We start from the raw sequence: 23299 nt of genomic DNA, 5'->3' as shown, positions 1-23299 counted from the left end.
CGGGCTAGGACACAGGCCTAGGTTACTTTGCCAAGCTTATGTGGTGCTGGGTATCTAACCTATCGCCTTGCTAGGCAAGGGCTCTGTGTAGTGAGCTACATCCCCAGCCCCTGAGCTGACCCTTCTGAGGCTCTTCATTCTGCCTGTTGAATGGGAAATCTGAAAACAAAGCACCCTAGCGCAACACACACACACACACACACACACACACACACACACACACACACACACACACACGAAGCCTTGTCATTGGTGACACACATGCTTGATGTGAGTCTGAGGCGAGTTTGCTCTGTAGGAGACTGATTGTAGGTAGGTACCTGGTAGCCTCAACTTTTGAGAGTTATTCCAATAGGCAATGAATTTTCATGTGTATCTGAGACACATTGTGACTGCTAATAATTAGCTTCCTTGCCCATATAAAAATGGAGATGCATAAAGCCACAGTCCTTTAAATATATGAGTCATACTGCTTGAGGTGTTTATTGACTATGCAGAATCAAGTGTGTTCAATCCCTAACCAGTGAAAGGAAAAGAAAAAATGATTAAGTTGCTAGCCATAGGGCATTACAGTCTATAGGTAGATTTAAATATATATGATAGCCTGAAGCCAAAATCTACCCATGACTGGTATATTTAATAAAACAGAGTGTGAATGCTGAAAGGGTCTTTGTATTTCAACATTTGAGTGGAGAAACTACTTCTGGAGGACAGATAGGACTTATTGAAGTTAAATTCAGGATCCCAAAATGAGCCACACACTGAGTTGGAAAGAATGTGTCCATACAGTAGCCTCCACCAGCTCCGCGCCCTTTCCCTCCCTCACATACTGTGACAGCTCCTCAGACAAGGGGAGACCAGAGCAGGCTCTGAGCTCCACCCATGCCTTCCAGGCAATGATGGCAGTCACGGTCACAGCTGGAGCATAAGGCACAACAGCTTGCTAGAACAACTCTCTACTCGGATGGTGACTAACCAGGAAATGGGAGCAGCTCAAGAGCATTCAGGCTTACTTGAAGCTGCTATAGACTTTGCAAAGCACTGATATTTTAAAATTAAGTTTCAATAATAGTTCTCATTATCTTGGCTAATTTTATTAATTCTGTGTCTGTGTATGTTCGTCCTAAGAGTGAACTACTCTAATATTCAAAAGTAACCAACAAAATGCTTTTTTGTAGGGAGTGTTTAAAAGAGAAGACGATGTTGACATGCTTGGTGAAGAGTTCAGGAAAGCATATCAGAAAAGGGGTGACAGCTGTGAAGAGAAGGGGTCGTCATAGCAAGACTGGGTGAAACCTGGAGTTTTCAGATGCTGCCACTAGATGTCAGCGTAACTGCTGTTTTACAGTTGGTGACAGTAGGCCCGGGTCTATTTGCATGCTCTAAAACATCCTCATATGTCATCATTTATACAATTTGACAAAATTAAACACATTAGTACTTTAAATGAAACATAGTCACCTTTATTCCGTGTGCATTCTATTTCTACAGAACCACATAGGCCAAACCTAGAAGCTAACTGCTCAATGCTTCCAGTTCTACTGTTCAGAGATTTTCTGTATACTCATCCTCCAGACAGGGCAGATGTGTCTTCAGCACACAGCTTTTTAAAATATATGTATTCCTGACATCAGGATGGTTATCATCACGAGAAACCCTGATACTGGCTGTTTTCTATGATGTGTGCACTCATTGCATTCCCACCATTAGCCCTAATCGGTCCTTTTACTCCATAGCCTCCCAAACATTTGTTATCTTCTAATTTTTTTAAAGGTTTATTTTTATTTTGTGTATCTGGTCATTTGCGTGTTCGTATGTACACATGTGCAGTGTGCAAGGAGGCCAGAAGAGGCTGCCAGATGTTTGGAATTGGAGTTTGAGACAGCTGCTGTGTAGGTGGAGAGGAGCTACAGGAGCAGCTAGTACGCATATTTCTCTCCAGTCCCCACTTCCTATATACATTACATATGAGATTGCATTTGTGTGTGTGTGTGTGTGTGTGTGTGTGTGTGTGTGTGTGCTATTTTAATTTGGCTGAGATGTAGTCTTATTTTAGTTTTATTTCTTACGCCCTGACAGTAATACTTTAACAATTATTTACATACTTACTGGTTGGTTGCACATGTTCTAGAATCGTCTATTTAGGTCTTTTTATGTTGACTGTCTCTGTCCTTCTCCCTCCCTCCTTGCTAATGAGTTCTTACTTGGTTTCCTGGGTTTTTGTTTGTGGTGTTTTGTTTTTGAGGCAGGGTTTCACTCTGTAGCCCTGGCTGTCCTGTAATTTCCAAAGGTCAGCCTACCTCTGCCTGCCCAGCATTGGGAGTAAGGCATCTACCACCGTACTGAGCACGGCCACGCCAAGCACGGCCACGCCGAGCACCACCATGCTGAGCTTCTACAGGGTTTGGATTTTAACATTTTTAAACCAGCTCTGTAGTTTGTTCACTCCCTGTGCTGTTCCTTCTGTTCTGCAGGTTTGCAGTCATTGCTTCTGTGGTCATAGCTTAAAAAAAATAAAATCTCTGCCTAGGTCTGTAGGCATACATTTTTTTGCAACCAATGAGTTCCACCTCCCTGCTGGGCAGTGGCACACGCCTTTAATCCCAACACTTGGTAGGCAGAGGCAGGCAGATTTCTGAGTTCCAGGCCAGCCTGGTCTACAGAGTGAGTTCCAGGACAGCCAGGGCTATACAGAGAAACCCTGTCTCAAAAAGAACAAAATAAATAAATTAATAAATAAATAAATAAATAAATAAATAAATAAATAAAGGATTCTACAGAGAAACCCTGTCTCAAAAAGAACAAAATAAATAAATAAATAAATAAATAAATAAATAAAGGATTCCACCTCTCCTCTAGCCCACCACTCAGCAGAAGTAGTGGAAAGAAAAGTTATTAGGATATGGGGAAGTGGACCTGTTCAGCAATACATCTTTGGAGTGGCCTGGATCTTCTTTGGCTGCAGTTCTGTCCCAGAGCAAACACGCAATACGACTCAGCAGCTGCAGACAGTCCTGTAGGCAGGCAGGCCCCAGCAGCTGTAGTTCAGTCCTGAAGAAACTGCCAGGCTCACCGACTGGCCTGAGCGAGGCTGCTGAAGTCTCCCCTCGGGAGACTATATAGCCTGTCTCCAGGTTGACAGACCTCCTGTTAATACTTGACACTCTACTGCATTTTCACTTTACTCATTGATCACTGAATTTCCATTTTAAAATAAAAAGTCAAAGCTCAGTTTGTATATGTTCATCTCCTTGGGGGTCAATCAGTGGCACCTTAGTGTATTTGACAATGTCCCTATCAGCTTGAATCCTGTGGGCAGCCATCGCCATCCATGCCTGGGAATGCAGGCACTTACTTCAGCCTAGAATGTCCAGCTACTCTTGTCAGAACATCTTTAGGTCTAGATCTGAGTTCACTGAGTTCACTACAGGGCGCCTCAAGCCCAGGGTCATCACAACTAGTTCAGAGTGGACTACGATACCATGGTCTTCTCTGCTGGTATGGGATAGGAGCTGACAGGATTATGGGAGCAAAGGCACCAGAAGCCCACAGCCGCCCAAAGCCTGCCAGCTATGGAGGGTCATGAGTTCAGATATAATGCCAGGCAGTTGGGCAGAAGTGATGCATGCTGGAACCTCAGGTTATCTCGCAGGAACCACGGGTTCCCATTTAGCATATTTACTGGCCTGGAGTTGGACTGCGAGTCTGCTGGGTTTTACTCTAATGAGCCCAGTGCTGGAAACCAATGAAGTATCTTTCCCCTAACTGTCTTTCTGTGTGGGGCTAGAGGAAGTGTAAAACTGTCCTCGCCCTCCTCAACAAAGCTTCTCTTTTGTTTCACCTAGATGCTGTCACTTCTTACCTAGGTGCTCCCTGGCCCGCTTTTCAGAATATCTCACTGTGTGTACAATCACTGAAAAAAAGAACACACACATGGCCCCTGCAAGACAGACTGTGGTCCAGCCTGCACTACTGCTGCTTGATGTAGCAGCTGTGCGTGACATGCAGACCTCAGGCAGACCGCAGCAGCTATAGGTGGGGATCTCTGGAATCTTGCCCTGCCATCTTCTCTGTTCTCCCCCAGGCCTAGCAGGTCCTAAAAAGGAATTAAAAGTCAAAGTCTTGCTTCTTTATTTCACAACTATTGATGAAAAAGGAAGTCAGGTCAGAGTTGCAGTCTGGCTTTGTCTTACAACATCCTCACAAACATTCTATTTATTTCACCAAGTCATTATCTAAACCTTTTATTTCACAAATGTTCTCATTACTCATAAACAGTAGAAGACTACAATTTGATATTAAATAAACTAACACAAATAAGCATCAATTTGAAATTGCTCACTCATGAACTGCCCCACTCAAGAGCCTTCATAAACTCCTCCTCACTGAAAGACAGCATCTTGGCAGCTTCAATATGCATCTGTTTTTAAAAAAAAATATATTGTCTAATTTAGAGGACACACAACAAAAAAAAATTTATGTTTGTGTTAATATGCTATCAATAAATCAGCCCTATTGTTGGATTATAGATTCTAATTATGTAAGTGTAACATTTTCAGTGAATGTTACAGTGAAGAGCAAGCTACTGTTAAAAGAATAATAATATGATTATACCTGAGAGAGGGCTGTGAATTTTCTTTTTTCATGTTTCAAGAAAGATACAATGTGTTTTGGAATTTCTGCTCAAAGTTGGAAGAGGAAAGTAATCCACTAAAACCAGTCATTCACATGCATGGTACTTTCTGTAGGTGGGAGGGACTATATATACACACACGTTGTGTGTGTGTGTGTGTGTGTGTGTGTTTTAAACCAGTGAACCTCACTATGTATTTCACAGATGTGATTTCACATGTATACAGTGCATCTTTAGATACAATTTTATGTGTAAGATTATAAATGAAATAATAACAAGACCTTTTTGGTAGAAAGGTCTGTCTGTAGCATATATGATATATAGCTTCTGTTGTTAGACTCACCTTCTGCCTTTTCAAAATGTCAATTAATTTCAACTGCTTCTTGAAGCCTATCATTAATTCTCCTTTTTGTCTTTCTAGTTTCTTGTTTTCTGATTTCAACACTTCAATTTTTTGGTGGTCTTCATTTGTAATATCCTATGGAAGCAAAAAAACCAATTTAGTTAAAATATAAGATTGCTCTTTATATTACAAAATAATTTAATTGCAGTCAGCTCCCTCATTAAAACAATTTTCAAAATACATTTTTAAAATTAACTTTCAATTATGAAAAAAATCTAAACTTGACAGAAGATGAGAATTTTCAGTAGCAGACTCTGCACATGGTATGATCCTTTGAGGTAAGAGCCCATTTCACACCATCCTTCCTGGCAGGGCTTCCCAGGGAACAAGTTTACAGTGGTCCTGCTGGGCTCACGACCGAACAGGACTGAGAAGATACTGCAGATTTCCAAGTTGGAAAGCCAAGAAAGCCTCAAATTTTCCCAACACATTATCTTTAAACCACTGGCAGACAGAAGTAGCATGTCCAGTGTGAGAGTCCTAGAAGCCTGTGAAAGACTTATTCTAAAGAGCTAATCAGAGAACTCATCCACAACAATGACAAGGACACCAAATCTGGACTCTCAGAAAAGACGTAACAGTAGAAGTTACTGGGTCCAGGAAGGGTCTGTGCTTGCAGTACTGAAGAGGGGAGGTTTTACAAAGGGAGTAAGACACCAAAAGGAGTTAAGATGCTACATGCACTTCTTCTTTTTAACTATCTGTATTAATTTCATTTTTATCCATATTTATTTAAAAACTAATCAACTAGCCTGCCTGGAATCCCAGTTACTGAATAAAATGAACTGCAAATTGGAAATCAGTCTAGGCAATTTAGTTATGGTCTCAACATGATTTTTTTTTCAAGTAAATTTTTATTTATTTTTTTATTAGATATTTTCTTTATTTACCTTTCAAATGTTATCCCCTTTCCTGGTTTCCCCTCTGAAAACTCCCTATCACATCTCCCCTTACCCTGCTCACCAACCCACCCACTCCTGCTTCCCTGTCCTGGCATTCCCCTACACTGGGGCAATAAGCCTTCACAGGACCAAGGGCCTCTCCTCCCTCTGATGTCCAACAAGGCCATGCTCTGCTACATATGCAGCTGGAGCCGTGGGTCCCTCCATGTGTGCTCTTTGGTTGGCCACATGCACTTCTTAAAAAGGAGAAACCCAGGGCACTGAGAGACACTGTGGTGACTATTAATAGCCATATGGAACTTCATAATATATGGCATTTCATCTTAGCCATATGGTACTGAAACAGCAAACATGGACAGAGCCACTTTGTGAACTCAAGAAACCAGAGGCAGCAAGAGAGTAACTCATGAGGCAGAGGCTGCACTCGACTGGAGAACAGCTCCACAGTAACTCAGACAAGTGAGTACAGATTCTGAGTGAAGGGTGACATGACAGGGAAGGCAAAACTATCAGTGTAGCTTGCAAATGGTAAGGTTTAATTTGCCACTTCCTTTTAGAGCTGAAGGAGCCTTATCTGGCATCAATGAGAGGGGAGGCCCTTGATCCTGTGAAGGCTCAATGCCCCAGTGTAGAGGAATGCTAGAGCGGTGAGGCAGGAGTGGGGAGGTGGGGGGGGGAGCACCCTCATAGAAGCAGGGTAAGGGGGGATGGGATAGGGGATTTGCAGAGGGGAAACTGGAGAAGGGGATAACATTTGAGATGTAAATAAATAATAAAAAAAATAGCTTCCTTTAACATCACAGGTAGCCATAAAACACACCAATGACAAGATGACTCCAGAGCCTAAATGAGAGGGGAACAGACACTAAAGGCTGCAATGTAAAAATGACACACAGAGGACAACAAAATGTCATAAGAAGTGTGTCCTTATCAGCACTTCCTACAAAGTCAGACAGCTAAAAATGTACAAGTGGGAAAAGAGGAATAAAACAGAACAGGACGCAAGTGCATCCTGCCTATGCATAGGTAAGCAGGCTCAGCTCTGAAGACGTGAGGTGGACAGAAGACGATAATCCACAGAAACAGTAGCCAAAAGAAATCGGTTTATTTTCATCTGATGACTGTATAGTTGTTCCTCAGTCAGATTTATGAAGAGGCAAGAACATTACATTATGGCAAAAGGGTCTGTTATCCAAGCTGTGACAATGGCATGTGTATCAAATATCAGCATGCCTAAACCTGAGAAGCAAAAGTGAACAGATTCAAAGGGAGATCACTACGATAAATGCAGAAACTTCAGCATCTTACTTTCAATCATGCACAGTCACCAAACATCAATAAGGAAATGGGAGACTGCAGATAAGTTGAAACTAAGATATTCCTCCCAACATTAAGGGAAGATAGTTTTCTCAAATGCAGCCAGGTCATTTTCCATAATAAATTATGGTAGATCATAATTTTTAACAAGTTTAAGAAGACTGAAATCATACAGTGTCTTCTGTAACCATAAATTGAAGCTAGAAATTAAATATGTGTAAGCTGAGCGCGTATTGAGTCAGCTTTCTGGCCTGTAGCAAAATGCCCAAAACGCGAGGGAGGCTTGCTTCGCTTCGCTCCGCTTCATCAGTGTCCGTCCACGTTCCCTGGGCCCAAGTGCCTTAGGCCTGAGGAGCACAGTCTGTCAGGGTGAGAGTGCCCAGCAGAGGACACTGGACTTCATAAGGAAGTTAGGAAGCAGAGGGAGAGAAAAGGGCTCAGTTCCCAGTATTTCCTTCAAGGCCACACCCATCAATGACCTAATGTCTATCCAGCAGGGCCCATCTCCTAAAAGTTTTACCATCGCCCAGTAATGCAGACACAGGGATCGAGCAAGCCTTCAATGTAAGCTTTTGGGGACATTCAAGGACCAAAAATTCAAACTACCAATTTTCAAAGAGTATTAGAAAATCCATTTGAGCATCAGGGTCTACAGGGAAGAACAGACACCTAGGTAGGATGCTCAGATTGTGACACAGCGAAGATCAAATGATCTCAAATCAACCTAGTCTTTCCTAATAGCAAATAGACAACCTGAAGCTGGCAGGAATGGAAATGGTAAATTTAAGAGCATATAGAAGAGAATTAATAGATCAAAGAAACAGAAATTTAAAAGTTTGCTCTGTGACTATCAACAAACCTTTAGGTGCACTGGCAAAATAGGAAAACTGAAGTAGGTAAAACCAGGAATCACAGAGTGGCCATTTCAGCTAGTTTCACAGAAATAAAAAGGATTGTATGATTATAATGTTATGTGACCTAGATGAAAATTAATTCATATAATCTCAATTCACCAAAACTTAATAAAGATTTCAGAGATTTAGGAGTGTGGATCACTAATGAAACTCTCTAAAAAAAAGAGAACCAGAAGGCTTGACTCGTGAGTTCTACCACATCCTTAAATACTTGACACCATTCTCTCACAAGTACCCAAAACTAAAAATGACAGAATACTTCTTTATTAGTATTTTGTTAGAACAAAAAAATTCCTGAGGCTGAGAAACAGTAGAGAAAAGGATTTGCTGGGCAGTGGTGGCATATACCTTTAATCCCAGCACTTCCGAGGCAGAGGTAGGAGGATTTCTGAGTTCAAGGCCAACCTGGTCTACAGAGTGAGTTCCAGGACAGCCAAGGCTACACAGAGAAACCCTGTCTCAGAAAAAAAAAAAAAAAAAGAAAAAAAGAAAAAGAAAAAGAAAATGAAAATGAAAAGAAAAAGGAATAAAAAAGAAAAGTTTTTTTAATTAAAAATATTTTTATACCAATTAGTTATCCAATACAAATGGCCAGTCTGGTCCTCAGAACATGCCTACAAGTAACAGTATACAGACTAAGAAGATTTAGGAATATCTATTTATATACATATGAATGTATGTAACTACAATGAATGAAAAGAGGCCACACTATTGAAAGAGAGCAAGGAGGGGGGTATGGAGGGTTTGGGCAGGGGAAAGGGAAGTAAGAAATAATGTAATCATCTCATAATTCTCCAGGAAACATTACTCATAAACCAAAGTCAAACTGAAGACATTACAAGCAAACCTCCGATCAGTACCACTGATAAAATCTGATGGAAAGCAAACTCAATAGTACATCAAGAGAGTGACAGAAGAGTGACAGACGGTGACCAAGTGGGATCTACTGCCAGGACAAACAATGGTGCAACACCAACTCAGTGTTAATATGCTAATATTCCTCATTCACAGGGTAAAGACGAAAACCACATGGTTATCTCTGATGATACTAAAAAAAGGAGTCATTGATTTTTCATGAGAAAAAGTATTAAATAGAAGGAAACTCCCCAGATAATGAAGGCTACAGACAACAAGCCCTCGGCTCACACACTTAGACGTGAGGACTGGAAGCTTTCACTGCTGCCCAGGACTGAAGTAAAGGCAGCAGCTTCTGTCACGTCTGTTGAACGCAGCACTGGAAGACATTGCCCTAGCAACAGGAACATAACAAATGCCGTCCACTCTGGAGAGGAAGACTCCTCATAGACAACAAGACTGCAGCTGTGAAAATACCTAAGGATTCCTAAGAAAAATCATGAAAACTAAGAAATGGATCCAGCAAAGCCATAGTCTACAAAAGCAATAGACAAAAGGGTTCCTTTTACAGACTAATATTGGGCAGCTCAAAACAAATCAAATATTTATATATTTAGAATAATTAGAACAGTGTATCATTGGCAATAAACACACACACATACACACACACACACACACACACACACACTTTGCAGGGTTTCCTAGCACCATTTTTCAGGAGATTATATTTTCCTGATTGCTTGACACCTGTGTAAAAATCGTGCATGTGGGGGTTTCTGAGAGTTTTTAGTGTTATTCATATGTTTGAATGTTTTGTCTCCATGGAGTCTGTGCACTGCAGACATGCTGGGTGCCAACAGGTCGAAGAAGGTGTCAGTTCCCCTGGAGCTTGAACTGCTGGAGACTGAACCTGAGTCCTCTGCAAAAACAGCATATGCTCCAGAAATGTCCGTGCGTGCGTGTGTGTGTGTGTGTGTGTGTGTGTGTGTGTGTGACAAATTGAATGGAATAAAGACTTTGATCTAAAAAGGCTGAAGGTATAAAACTTAATGACTCTGGATTTCTTGGATGACACCAAAGGAAATAAATTGGACTGTATCACAAAAAGGCCACAGAGGACACAATAAACGTTGAAAAGGCAGTCTGCTGAATGTGAGAAAATGTTTGCAAGCCATATATGCATAGGCTTAATGTTCAGAATATACAGAATAAAATGTAAAAATTAACAAAGGACTTGACCAGATGTTTCTTTAAAGACAAACAAATGGTTACTAAATACAAGATGCTGAACACATTACTTATAATTAAGAATGTGGAAATTAAATCCTCAATGAAGCAATCAAAGCCCCTTAGGATGACTGTATCAATAAAAATCAAAGTAACTCATGTTGATGATATGGGAATGCTTGGCCATTTTTACAAGTGGAAATGTGAAATGATACAGCTACTATTGAAACCAAATGAACCCCACCTCTGAGTCTGCAATTCTACTTCAGAGTATATACCTGAAACAAAAGGAGGCTTCAGATCTAGGCCTCACTATTCCCAGTGGCACTCCAGATACTACCCGACAGTACCCAGCCCAAGTGCCATCAAGAGATGAAAGACAGAGCACAGATTTAAATAGGATAGATTTTTATTGAGCCTTCAAAAGAAGTTAAATTTGAAAAGATGGAACAACCCTGAGAACACTGTTTTAAGCTAAAAAAGAAAAAAAAAAGCTAATCAAAAAGAAAACTATGTGATTCTCCTCATAGCAATGAGGCCCACACTAAAGTCAGACTCACAGGATCACACACTGGATGGTGTGCAGGGCCTGGGAGAAGCTACTGAGTTGCCATTTTCCATGATGAAGTGTAGAGACTGACTGCAAAACCATACTAATGGATTATACTTACAAATGTATAAAAAGTGTAAACTTTATGTGTACTTAATTATTATTATATTGCATAATAAAAATTAATGCAATAACGAAGCGGGTATAATAGCTGCTGAAAGGTTTGTAGGTTATCTGTGAAATTCTGTGTTATCTCAATATAGATAGTGGTAAGTTAAAAGATTGTGATAAATACTGACCTGCACAGAAAGAAGTGCAAATGAGCCAGTAAAAAGAATACCGTGGTTGGTAACAGACAGGCTGAACACATTACTTAATTTCTTTCCATAGAAGAAATTAAGAGAACTTAGTCATAAAAAGCCAACCTCAGCTATGGTATCTACAAGTCATAAAGCAGCGAACAGGGAAAAGGACAGCAGACACAGCAGCGGTGCCATTAACTGAGCAGAGTCCGAGCTGCTCCCATACCAAGGTTTTACCAGGGCACAGGCTATGTCGGGGAAGAAAAGCAGTTATTTTCAAAGTGGCCAATTTACCAAGAAGACACACAATGCTCAATGTTCTCTCTAGTAACAGCTTTGACAAACAGGATGCAGATGCCGATAAGGTTGAAGAGGAAACTAACAAAGCCACAGTTTCGTTTCTATTCCTCTTTTACTCATTGATGTAGGTGCACAGAAAATATATGAAGATGCCAAACACATGAGCAGCCGTCACACAACTTTATATGGCTGACATTTGAGGACTACTCCGTCCAACAAAGGTAGAAAGCACATGGAACTAACACTTACTAACTTAAGCCATATAATGGATGATAAAAACAAGTCTGAAAAAAAAAAAACAAAAAAAACAAGTCTGTACAAAGACCTTGCTTTCTCTATCCATGATAGGATTAACCTGAAATCTCTAAGAAATGTATCTGGGAGGGGGCACCCTAATATGTGGAAATAGAGTGGCAAACTTCTAAATAATGTATGTGTTCAAGGAGAAAACAGAAGGAAAACCAGTGTTTTAAATAGAATCACAAAACAATTAAAAATAATCAAATTTGTGGGAAGTAACCTAGAGAATACACAGTGAAATCCCAGTAAGTCTGTACAGTAGACAGAAGGAGAAGTTTCAGTGCAGCAGTTTCCATGTCCATGTGGAAAAATTAGCAAAAGGAAACAATTTGGAAAAAGAAATTGAACCCAACAAAGAGAATGATGGAAATACAAAAGCAGATTGGTTATCAGTCATATACTTTAAATAACTACAGAACATGGAGCTGGAAAGATGGCTCAGAGGCTGAGAGCCCTTGCACGGGATCTGGGTTCAGTTCACAGAGCTCACATGTGGGCTCACAACCACCTGCAACTCTAGGTTCCGGATATCTGACACCTTTTCTGACCTCCATGGGTACCTGTACACACATAGTAGAGACATATACTCAGTCAAACATACATAATTAAATTTTTCTCACAGATCAGGCCATCTGATTTCTGAAAGGGGAGGAATATCTATAAATTATGCAAAAAACGTAAAGACCAAAATCTCAAATCATATTATTATGAAAACTACATAGGGATTCCATCTCGCCCCAGTCAGAACGGACACAATCAAGAAAAGTGCTGGTGAGAACGTGGGGAAGAGAAGGGCGTATTCACTAGCCGGTGGGAATGGAAACTGGGAAGGCAATATGAAGGTTTCTGAAAAGACAAACATATACTTACCATGTGATCCACATGTACCACACTGGGTATCTAGCTGAAGGAATCTAAGTTGGCATGCCAGGGCGATACTTGCACATCCACATTTAGTGCAGAATGGGTCAGAGTGCCAGGTCATGGAACCTTCCTAGAGACTCCTCAACAGATGAGTGGGTAAAGGAAATGGGGGGCAGTATAGACAGATGAGCTTTCTCTCATGGAGTCTCTGGGTTTGAATACACATTTGGATGATATTAAAGCAAAGAGGAGGCTGCTTGAGGGGCAGAAGGAGAACAGCAATGAGGAGGAACACGGAGCAGCAGGAAGGTGACTGACTACACTATGATGTGTGAAACTATAGGTCAATGGAGTGTCCTAGTGAAGCATCCCTTTTTGTGCTACCTGAACATGGCGACTTATTTCTCAGTCCCAAGGTGTAATTGTCAAAGCTCAACCACAGTTTACTCCAAGCACGTGCAGGATGATTATACACAAGCTATGTCTTGAAAGTATGAAAAAATATACTTAAAACAGGCCAAAAATTGTCAGACATATGTAGAGCATCATTTTAAAAGCAAATGTAGCTTTAAATGCTTTAGAAAACAAAATTTAAAATCAATGCTTTAAGGTTCAATTTCAGTTGGAGACAAAAGAGCAAATTAAAACCCAAACAAGAAAGCAGAAGTGAAAGGGAGTTGTCAGGGAAACAGAACAGACTGAAGTTCTTTGATGAGAGTAACTGACAACTCATTAATAGGATGGATGGAAGGAAACCGCTCCCGGCACGAGTCAGCCCCAACTCCTCCCTGAGTGCAAGCTTCCAGCCCCGAGTCCTTCTAGGGAGTCCACTTGTGTTTAGGTCAGGAAAGCAAGTCAGCACAGAGGGACCTCTCAGAAGGATCTGGACAAGACACTAGGATCTTTCTGGGCAGTGAAAACATTCTGTGTGTCAACTGAATCCATGGTCATAGAGCCAAGATTCAAACTACACATATGCAATCTACATTTTACCATGTTTAAACCACATCATTGAACAAATAAAGTCAACTTTGTGTTTTTCTCCAGGTCTACTTTCGCTGTGCCTGGGAAGAATAGCACACATGCATTCACTGGCTCCTCATTTCGCTCACTTTTAATCCTTTACCGACCTTGGCCTCCTCACTAACCGCCCTACACAAGCACGCCTAGGTGATGCTCTGCTGCTGGCTCAGGCACATGCCAGTTCTCTCAGAACTGAACGTCGGCGATACTCACTGCAGTGGCCACTTTATGCCACACCTGTGCCTCTCACTCATCTGCTGCTCCTCTTAAATAGTGATAACCCATCTCAGATTCCTCAGCATAACTTTAATATTACAATGTCTTAAAATAATTCATATTCTTCCCCAGTTCTCAGATTTGCAATCCTCACGCTCATCTTCAGTATTTGCCTACTGACATGTACCACAACTATCCATCCCTAAAACTGTTCAAGACTTCCTTATTTTAGTAACTGCAGCACCGCATTAAACAAACAATCCTGAGCTGGTAATGTGGTTAAATGGCTAAGTCTGTACAACTGCTCTTGCAAAGAACCCGAGTTCAGTTCCCAGCACCTACATCAGGAAACTCACGACAGCCTGTAGCTAACTCCAGCTCTAGGATCCAATAGTCTCACCTGGCTCCTCAGCCACCTGAACTCATGTGCACATAACCCCCCACCCACAGACATACACACATGCACTTAATTAAAAAGAAATCCTTTTTTAATACCTCAGGCTTCCCCTATGCAAAGCCCATATCCAATACTTGTGATTTTCTCTCTTAAATGCAATTTTTGATACTCAGTTCATTCCATTTTTACTACCATCAATCAGCCCAGCCTACCCTGTTTCTCACTTTGCCTGTACTCTAGTTAGCCGGCCTACCTGCATCCATTTTTGCCCTCTGCAACAGTTCCCTCTCTACAAAGCTCCTACAGTTGATCTGCACTGCTCTGCAATGAGCTGAAGAAGCCTTGGGCGTGGTCCAGTAGCCAAGTGAATGGCTTCTGTCCTCTCTAGTGTGCATGGCTGTTTCCTACTGCTACCTTCACATACGCGATTGCCTTCCTCTTCTACATTTCTACACACTATACCTTCTGTTCATAATCTTTTCTCTTGGCACCTAACTGCTACTGATTATTCCAGTACAAACTTAGATTGCATTTAGAAAACAAATGCCATGGCCTGGCTGCCTGCTCAGAACGCTGTGTACCCTCCACAGCATTCTGCCTCATGGACTAATTCAAGTGCATGATTACTTTTGCCTGACTGATAACCTAAGTATCCAATTTCTGCACTCAATCAACTTGGGTATATTCACGCAAGGACTACATTTGATTCTTAACTCTATCTATCTACAACCTCCAATAAACCTCTGGGTAGTATAGTACCTAAAAGGATCTCTGAAATATTTCTAAATGAATTGATAAAGAATCAGAAATTATCACTTTCTAAATGAAGTAACATGGACTTTGCTTCCAAATTTCAAATAAACATTTCATCAAATATCCTATTTCTAATATTTGACAACTCTTTCCCTTAGTAGGTTCCACAAGTGACAACTGTCCAGACTCAGAAGACACAACCATAAACAATACACTTAGGAACTGTTAAGATTCCAGAGAGGCTGGGTATGGTGGCAAACCCCTTTAATCCCAGCACGAAGAGGCAAAGGCAGGCAGATCTCTATGAGTTCGAGGTCAGCCTGGTCTACAAAAAGGAGAAAGGAGTGCAAGACAGCCAGGGCTTGTTACACAGAGAAACCCTGTCTCAAAAAAGAAAAAAAATGAGAAAAGAAAAGAAAAAAGAATCCCAAGAGGACTTGGATAATGGGTCACTGGGTAAGTATGAGGACTAGAGTCTGGATCCCCGGCACCCATGTAAACGGCACTGCCTATGTGTGCAATCCTGAAGCAAGCTATTTGGGTTAATTAAAGGACCTGGGCAGTTCTTGGTTTGGTACAAGACCCTCTCTCAAGAAATAAGGTAGAATGAAGAAGACCAAGTGACAACCCTGACCCCAGTGTCAACCTCTGGCCTTCAATACACGTGTGTGTGTGTGTGTGTGTGTGTGTGTGTGTGTGTATTTGTACACAGAACACACACACAAAATACAACACAACACACACAGCACAGCCTTATACTTAAAAAAAAAAAAAGATACTGTAACCCTTCATCTGATTTAGGCTGACTGACTTCAGTTCAAAAGGTTACCTTTACTTTAAAGTCCAATTTTCTGTTTCCTAGCATCTGTGGAAAATAACTTTGTCATTATTTTAAAAACAAATCTTTAACTTTCTGATTACTGTGAGAGAATCTTGTTTTATTTTAAGGAAACCTTACTATTTTCTTGTCATGTCTTAAACATAAGGACCTGAGAGTTTTAATTTACCTAATCACATGTCTAAAATAAATAAGACATAAAAGCATTACATGAATTACCTTCTCACCAAAGAAAACTTACACACAGATTAGATGCTAAGATAAAACAAAACCACTGTGGAGCCTAAGTACCCATAGAGACAAATCATAAAAATATGCAAATAGGTAAAAATGTCAAAACTGTGGCGAGTCATGAATACAGCACTTTCTTTTCTCTGGTTTTCAGATGAGGTCTCACTAAAAGCTTTTGAAGTCTGAAATAAGTTGTGTCAACCTTGCACACATCCATGTTTTTCATATACCAAGTTTTTATTACTTGAATTTTCAAGATTGCTAGATATAAGAAAAGTTACAAGTTGCCTCAAAACCAGTTTCCATTTCTATTTTCCTAAGGTGTGTGGCAATCAGAGATCAGACCAACAACTAGAGCAGTAAGTCCTGACACAGTTACTCTCTTCTCTGTTCTTGTCTGAACAATGTGCTGAGGGTTGGTATGTGAGGATGACTTATCTCCATTAGATCATCTCTGATGACTTTTGACCCTGGAACAAGTGGTCACACAGGAAGAGGGGCCTCAGATGGACTCACTGAGAGGCTTTGGTTAAGGTGCCACGTGTTGGCTCCTGCTACTCGTGTCAGAAGACCAGTCAAGGTCTCTGTTTCTAGCCAGTGTTACTGAGAAAATTCAGAATGCACCATCAGTTATGAAATGAGGTGGTTTCTAAGTCATTGTTAAGGTACTAATTGTCATAAGGAAGCAATTCCATCCAATTGATGCAGAACTCATTTTTATAGAACATACAAAGGGCCCTCAGTCAGCATCTACCTCCACCCAACAGATAATAAAGGCATTGACTGAGTACTCTGCTGACACTGGAGGCTCGAGGGTGGACTTTACAAAACACCTCTAACAGTTACCACCAGAAGTGAGAGTGCCGCTTTCCAGCCTCGCCCTAACCTGAGGAGATGCTCCACGCTAGGGCCAGGGCTCTGAATTCAACAAAGTCCCCTTGGCTCAACTGTGGCGCTGTAATACAGCCCTCCCTACACACGGCAGAAACCTGAGGGCCAGAGAAGAAGGGAGCAGGTGAGATACAAAAGATGCTTTCTTTTCCCCTTGCTTATCCAGGAGTTCAGAAAGAATCTGGCATAGAACATTGGCCACTCTAAAGATATGAAGAAATGAATAAACCCTCCAAAGTTGTGCACTCACCCAATTATAACAAGAGCCAAACCACAAAGTCCTAACTAGTGGAAATGCCCTACTATTAAAATGAACATTCATCATGACATGAGGAATTTTAATTTCAAAAGTCGTGCTTTCTGGGCTGGTGAGATGGCTTTGTGAGTAAAAGCTTAACAGGTCAGCTTTGCCACTGAGTTTGATCCCTCAGCTGCACAGGAAAGGTGAAGGAGAGAGCCAACTCCTCCATGAAGCTGTCCTTTGACCTCCCCAGGAGCACCATGGCATGTGTGCTCCAGCCTACCCCACCCATCCTCCCCCCCCACCTCCCTCCCCTGCAATGAGTAAACAATGGTTTCCACTGCTTTTGTTGCTCCAAAGAGTGAGCATTCCCCCTCTCACCCGAGGGTGAGCACTCCTTCCAGAGGGTGAGCACTCCTCCCAAGGATTAGAGAGGACTAGCGCTCCCAAGGGTGAGCACTCCTTCTGAGGATGAACACTCCTTCCAAGGCTGAGCACTCCTGAGGGTGAGCACTCCTCCCGAGGATTAGCGAGGACTAGCGCTCCCGAGGGTGAGCATCCTGGAGCTGTGTGGCATTGCATACCTTGTTAGTTTGCCTGAGTTTACTCAGCTCCACTTTACACTTTTCTGCTTCTTCGAGAGCTCGATTCAGGCGGACCTCCGTGGCACTCTGACTTGAGGCAGCCTGTTTTTGTAATCTTCTTTTATTTTCTAATTCCTGTGTAGTTAAATAAAAATGGAGTACTGAATTATCACCAGGTCCCTTTTACATCTGACATTATTTCCCTTCCAGATTTCCCCGCTTTCATCCACACAGAGCTGCAGGCTAAGCATCAAGGCTCAGTTCTCAGGGGATTCTCACCCAAGACGGGTATGAGAAAAAGACGCCTAAACATGTAGTTGTGACTGCCTTTCAAGTTCTTTAAATTTTCATCCTTTTGTGTGTGTGTGTGGGGGGTGTTTTATCTGCATGCATTATGTCTCTGCACCACCTGTATGACTGGTGCCTGCAGACCCCAGAAGGAGGCATTGGATCTCCTGGAGCTGGAGTTACAGATGGTTGTGAGCTGCCATGTAAGTGCTGGGAATTGAACCTGGGTCCTCTGGAACAGCAGCCAGCGCTCTTAACCACTGAGTACTCTCTGTAGCCCCAATGAATAGTGCTCTTTTGTTTAGTATCTTCTGCCTCTCTCAACTGATTCAAAACATTGTATAATTATACTCCGTATCTATTTTAGGAGCACAACTTTTAAAACAATTTTTCTGAAGACAGGATCTTGCAGTGTAGCCCAGGAGGGGCTGAAACTCTACCCATCTGTGCCTGCCTCCTGAGTGCTGGGATTCTAGGTGTGCCCCTCCATGTCTAGCTCACTCAAGGCCTTTTGGAAGCCCTCCAAAAGATCAATGTAAGATAGCATTTGCCCGTGGATAGTGCTCTTGTGGAGAACCGGCAAAGTCTACGGCTTGAAGAAACAATAGATAAATGAAGAACTATACATTACCCCTACTGGGAATTCCCCAACCTGAGCAGAAACAGCTTATCTTGCAAAGCATGGGGGCCTTGTATTTGTGCAAATATTCTAAGATACTGAGTTACTGCAAGCGGACTGTTAACATTTGAAGAAACAATAAATCATCATAAACTAAACTCTGTGGTGACCAGCTCCCTCCCCTGGACATGTGCTCTATCAGGGCTTCAGCAGCGCTGCTTGTATCTCGCCCTGGTGGACATGGACGTTTCTGTCTCCAATCCCCAGTTACCTAGTTTGATTTGATACCTTTTCTTCAGGGCTTCTAGAACATCCTGAAAAAGGTTTAGCACAGCATCTGCTTCAGGTGCTAAACTCATTTCCTTGTTTCCTTCTTCTACTACAGTACACACTTCGAAAGTTATCAGTGGTTCTCATTTCTGCATCATAGTAGCATATAAAAGGCACTAACATTATCTTCACAAAGACTTGAGAGATTGCTCAGTGGTTAAGAGCATTTGCGGCCAAGACGCATATTAAGAAGCTTGCAATGGCCAGTAACTCTAGTTCCAGGAAGCTGATTCCCTCTTCTGGTCTTGGATACCATATGCCCTTGGTGTACATACAGGCATGCATACACATGCGCATAAATAATTAAATATTAAAAATGACTTGGGCTTGTCTTGTAATGTTGATACCTCTATTGTATCCCATAGCAACACATGGCTGGGCTGGCCCAGAGCCTCTGACGAGCACTCACTAAACCCAGCAATCACTGTAGAGATAGAGCTCACTTCAATGCAAGACTTGTCTTTTTAAATATTTCTTCCTTGGCTATATCTCATCATCTTTGAAACTCATCTCTGTGGCTTTGAGTAATTAAAGGGAAAAACAAAACAAAACACATGCTGCTCCTTCTGTAGGTCTCCAAACAAACCAAGCTGCGCCTGGCTGCCATCTGCTGCACAGCCTTCCTTGCACGGCTTGGCGGGAGGCGGCCATGCTGGGAAGCTGTCCGCTGGCTCTCTCAAGGCTCCCTCCCTCCCCTTGCAGAGCTGCATCACAGCCCCCCCCCCCATGCCACCCCAGGAGGACCTCTGCCCTTCAGTTTGCTGGTGCCTTTGTAACTTCCCTCTCAGAAATCTGAGAAGGACAGCAGGAAGAAAGAACAGAAGAGGAACAATGACATGTCTCCATGTGAGTAAACTCACTGAAGAAAGAGAAAACCCGTAGAACTTTGAAAACATTTGCTTTCAATCATACACTGATAACGCTTCTTTTTTGGTGGGGGACGGGAGAAATAGAGTCTCACTAATGTAGACCAGGCTGGCCTCAAACTCACAGAGATCCATCATCTCTGTCTCCCAAGTGTTTTTATCCCAAGGGATAAAAGGTTGAACTGTCAAGCCCAACACTATGCCCTGGTAACTTTTATGGCACACAGAGAAGACACACTGCTTCCTGAAAACAGATAAAACCATTGCTGTCCCCTCTCCACCCCAAAACCCAAATCACATATTGTCATACAAATTTTATAGAAAAAAAATCTCAAGGTTTCAATTTTACACTTGTTTTAAAAGTTTTACTTGAACTGGGTCTGACAGTCAATGGCATGTAATGAAACAGGGATAAATCAGTATTTCCCACAATGCTATTACCTTCAAGAAAAAACAGACATTTACTTCACACTATACATAAAATGAACTTTAAATAGGTCACATGTCTATGACTTATACAGACTATGTGAAATGCTTAAAAGAAAAATTCTCACGGCTCTGGGGTAGGCAAAAGTTTCTGGGTAGAATGAAAACTTGAATATAATGATATATACATGATATATACAATTTACCAAAAATTTAAAACTTCTGCCTTTGGAAACACATGATTAAAAAAAAAAGCAGTAGAAAAGTTGAATTACAGAAGATTAGACACAATACCCAAGCATCTAGCAAGGGGAATACAGAGGAGGCATAAAGAGCCTTAGAGCCTGGGCCTGTCACGTGTGCAGACAGACCATGGAGGAACGCACAGCACACAGCACCCAACAGGATCAAAACCTGCCCTGAATCCCAAGTGCTGGGACTAAAGGCATAGGGCATCACAGCCAGTCACTAAAGATGATTTTTATTAAATACTTCTATTGTATGTGTGCAAGTGTGTGTTTATAATTATGCCAGTGAGACTGTACCCAAAGGATAACTTAAGATGGACAGGTGGAGGTGTGTAGAGCCTGGGCCCTCGAGCGTCGCAGGAAGCGACGAGAGTCAGCAGCATTAGAGGACAGCTGGCAACTGTCCCTGTGGAAGGCACCAGCTTCAACCTCAGCATCGCAAGATAAACACATACATAAGCAATAAATTATAAAATGTGTTATACAAAATAGAGTATACGCCACAATTAAAGAAGAATGAAGCAATTAGTGTTATAATATGGATGAACAGTAAAAAAAAAAAAACAACAACATTGTGTTCAATAAGATAAATCAATCACAGTGACTATACAGTATTTGAGTCTATGTAGAAGGAAATTTCCAGAACAGACAGATCTACTGAGATAAAACATACAGTAGTAACCCAGGGCTGGCACAGGTGGGAAATGTGGGGTGTGAGGACTGAAGGGTAAGAGACATCTTTTGGAAGCTGTGAATTTGTTCTCTAGGAGATCACAGCTACATGAACTCATGACTCTACTAAAAGCCACTGACTGAACTGCACACTTTACTAGAACATGAAATACAGTATATGTACCTCAAAAAGTTGTCAAATATTCTGTTTAAGGGGTATGTTTGCAGTAAATATTAATAAGTGAACAGCTAACAGGAGTGAAGCTCGAATCGTCTCTGTGTCCTGGGGACTGGGTCAGGAGATAGGCAATGTTTACCCGTTCTACTGATGACAGCTGCTGCTGTAATTCATCACATTTTTTATTTGCTTCTTCAAAAAGATTCTTATATTTTTCTATTTGGGATTGCTGGGACGTAACTGTTCGCTGTTGTCGCACACAGTCTTCTTCCAAATTTTTCATCTTGGACTTTAAGTCCTGAATTTCATCCTCCTACAATCAATGATATTATCAATTATGTTAAAAATGTACAAGATCTGCTATGAAAACACACAGAAAACCAGAGCCTTGGATGGTCATGGATGAGATATTTTCATGAAGTGCTGAGAGAAATAAAGCCCATTTCATACTCACTATCAGAAATGGAAGTCGTTTATATTGAATAGCTTATCTAGCAAGTCTAAAATAGAGAATTCTAATTTTAACAATTTTGAAATATTCAAAAAATATTTTTTGATAAGCTTTGTGGTAATTCAGGATTTCAGAATAGTTTGATATATATATATATAATTTTCAAATCTGATTATTTAACTATAGATTGAAATCTAAACAAGGCTATCCAAATATAATTCAAATGGCTGGTCATGCCCTCGGCAGAGCGCAGGTCAGAGGCCACGCAGTGGCTTACCTTCTTGCTGCACTCACACACCACGCTGTCCAGCTCCTCCTGCATCACACGGAGCTTGGCCTTTAGAAATCGGATCTGAGCCTCTGTGAAGTCAAATTATTACATGACTGCTTTTCAAAAAATCAAATCCAAGATATCAATTATCAAAAGATCATATTTTATGAGTAAAATATGTTCAAAGTAGACAGTCTAACTGGAGACCATGGCAGGGACACTGTAAACATTAAACACTCCACATGTAGGAAACTAAAAGGAACAGCCACAGGTGGCCACATCAGCCTGGAGAGCGAGTAAAGGCAGAGGGACAAGACAGAAGCCCTTCCTCCTAAGAACCACACCTGCAAACTGGTGTTTTTGCACATTTGCAGACTGGTCTCACATCTACTATAGTGATCCAAAATATATCAACCAGAAGTGATAGCTGTCTCAGGTTAGCAATGTCCAAGAATTTGACAGAAACAAACATCCTCTCTAGCAAAAATGAAGTTTCATCTTACAGTCTGAGTTCCCAAACCCACTCCAGAACATTCAATTTCCACGCATAGCCCAGACATTCTAAGCAAGCATCTGGAGTACAAGAATACTCTCCCTGGTCAGGCACACTGAAGAAGGAAGGTACTGAGACAGTATTCCTGCACTGTTCATGGAAACACCTGTTGCTGGTCTTAGATTTCTACATCTCTGTCCTATAACAGGGCAGTGGATGACTGTCTCCAGGAGCAAACATCTGCCCAGCACATCCTGGAAGGCATCTGAAGAGTAACAATCAACTTCCTGATTCATTTACTGTCCTTCCTTCTACAGCTTTCAGGGGCTTGACTAGGTCAGTAGATGGTATAAATACATAACTGGATTACTTCCCACTGTGACTGACCAGAGTGTAGCTCAATCATCATTACACACACAACCTGTTAGGAATCTTCAGTATCAGAATTTCAGAGACAAACTTTCTGATCATCTGTAATGAACACTTAAAACTACAAACAAGAAAATAAGATGGAGGCACTCCAGCTAAACTCCCTGACAGTCACAACACGCTGACAGCAGAAGCAAGCACCTGAGGGAACAAGCAATACCCTGGCAGCAGGTAGCCCACATCAATGAGGAACACAGGCCAAAAAGTCTGCAAGGAGGAGACAAACTTCTTAGAACCATAAAAACCCAGACTCAGACAGCTCAGCAGAGGCTGGTCTCTAATGTAGC

At 41.5% G+C, this 23299-nt stretch overlaps 2 protein-coding genes across 10 annotated transcripts in view; one reads left to right on the top strand and one right to left on the bottom strand.

Annotated features, from left to right (window-relative positions):
• The window catches only part of Mns1 (meiosis specific nuclear structural 1), a 44802-nt gene extending 43346 nt beyond the window's left edge, over positions 1-1456 (top strand). For all 4 annotated transcript variants that reach the window (XM_052187836.1, XM_052187834.1, XM_052187837.1 and 1 more), the window contains one exon: positions 1179-1456. In XM_052187836.1, the coding sequence (XP_052043796.1) occupies positions 1179-1280 (102 nt within the window). In that variant the 3' untranslated portion in view covers positions 1281-1456. The remainder of the gene's footprint in view (positions 1-1178) is intronic.
• A 2658-nt stretch (positions 1457-4114) lies between these two features.
• The window catches only part of Tex9 (testis expressed 9), a 68069-nt gene continuing 48884 nt past the window's right edge, over positions 4115-23299 (bottom strand). For all 6 annotated transcript variants that reach the window (XM_052187828.1, XM_052187829.1, XM_052187827.1 and 3 more), the window contains 5 exons: positions 22097-22179; positions 21508-21681; positions 17742-17876; positions 4977-5111; positions 4115-4420 (listed from right to left, as the gene is read on the bottom strand). In XM_052187828.1, coding sequence (XP_052043788.1) covers positions 4343-4420; positions 4977-5111; positions 17742-17876; positions 21508-21681; positions 22097-22179 — 605 coding nt within the window. In that variant the 3' untranslated portion in view covers positions 4115-4342. The remainder of the gene's footprint in view (positions 4421-4976; positions 5112-17741; positions 17877-21507; positions 21682-22096; positions 22180-23299) is intronic.

Source organism: Apodemus sylvaticus, chromosome 7, assembly GCF_947179515.1.
Source record: "Apodemus sylvaticus chromosome 7, mApoSyl1.1, whole genome shotgun sequence".
Classification (NCBI taxonomy): domain Eukaryota; kingdom Metazoa; phylum Chordata; class Mammalia; order Rodentia; family Muridae; genus Apodemus; species Apodemus sylvaticus.
This window is presented reverse-complemented; position numbering and strand designations above follow the sequence as displayed.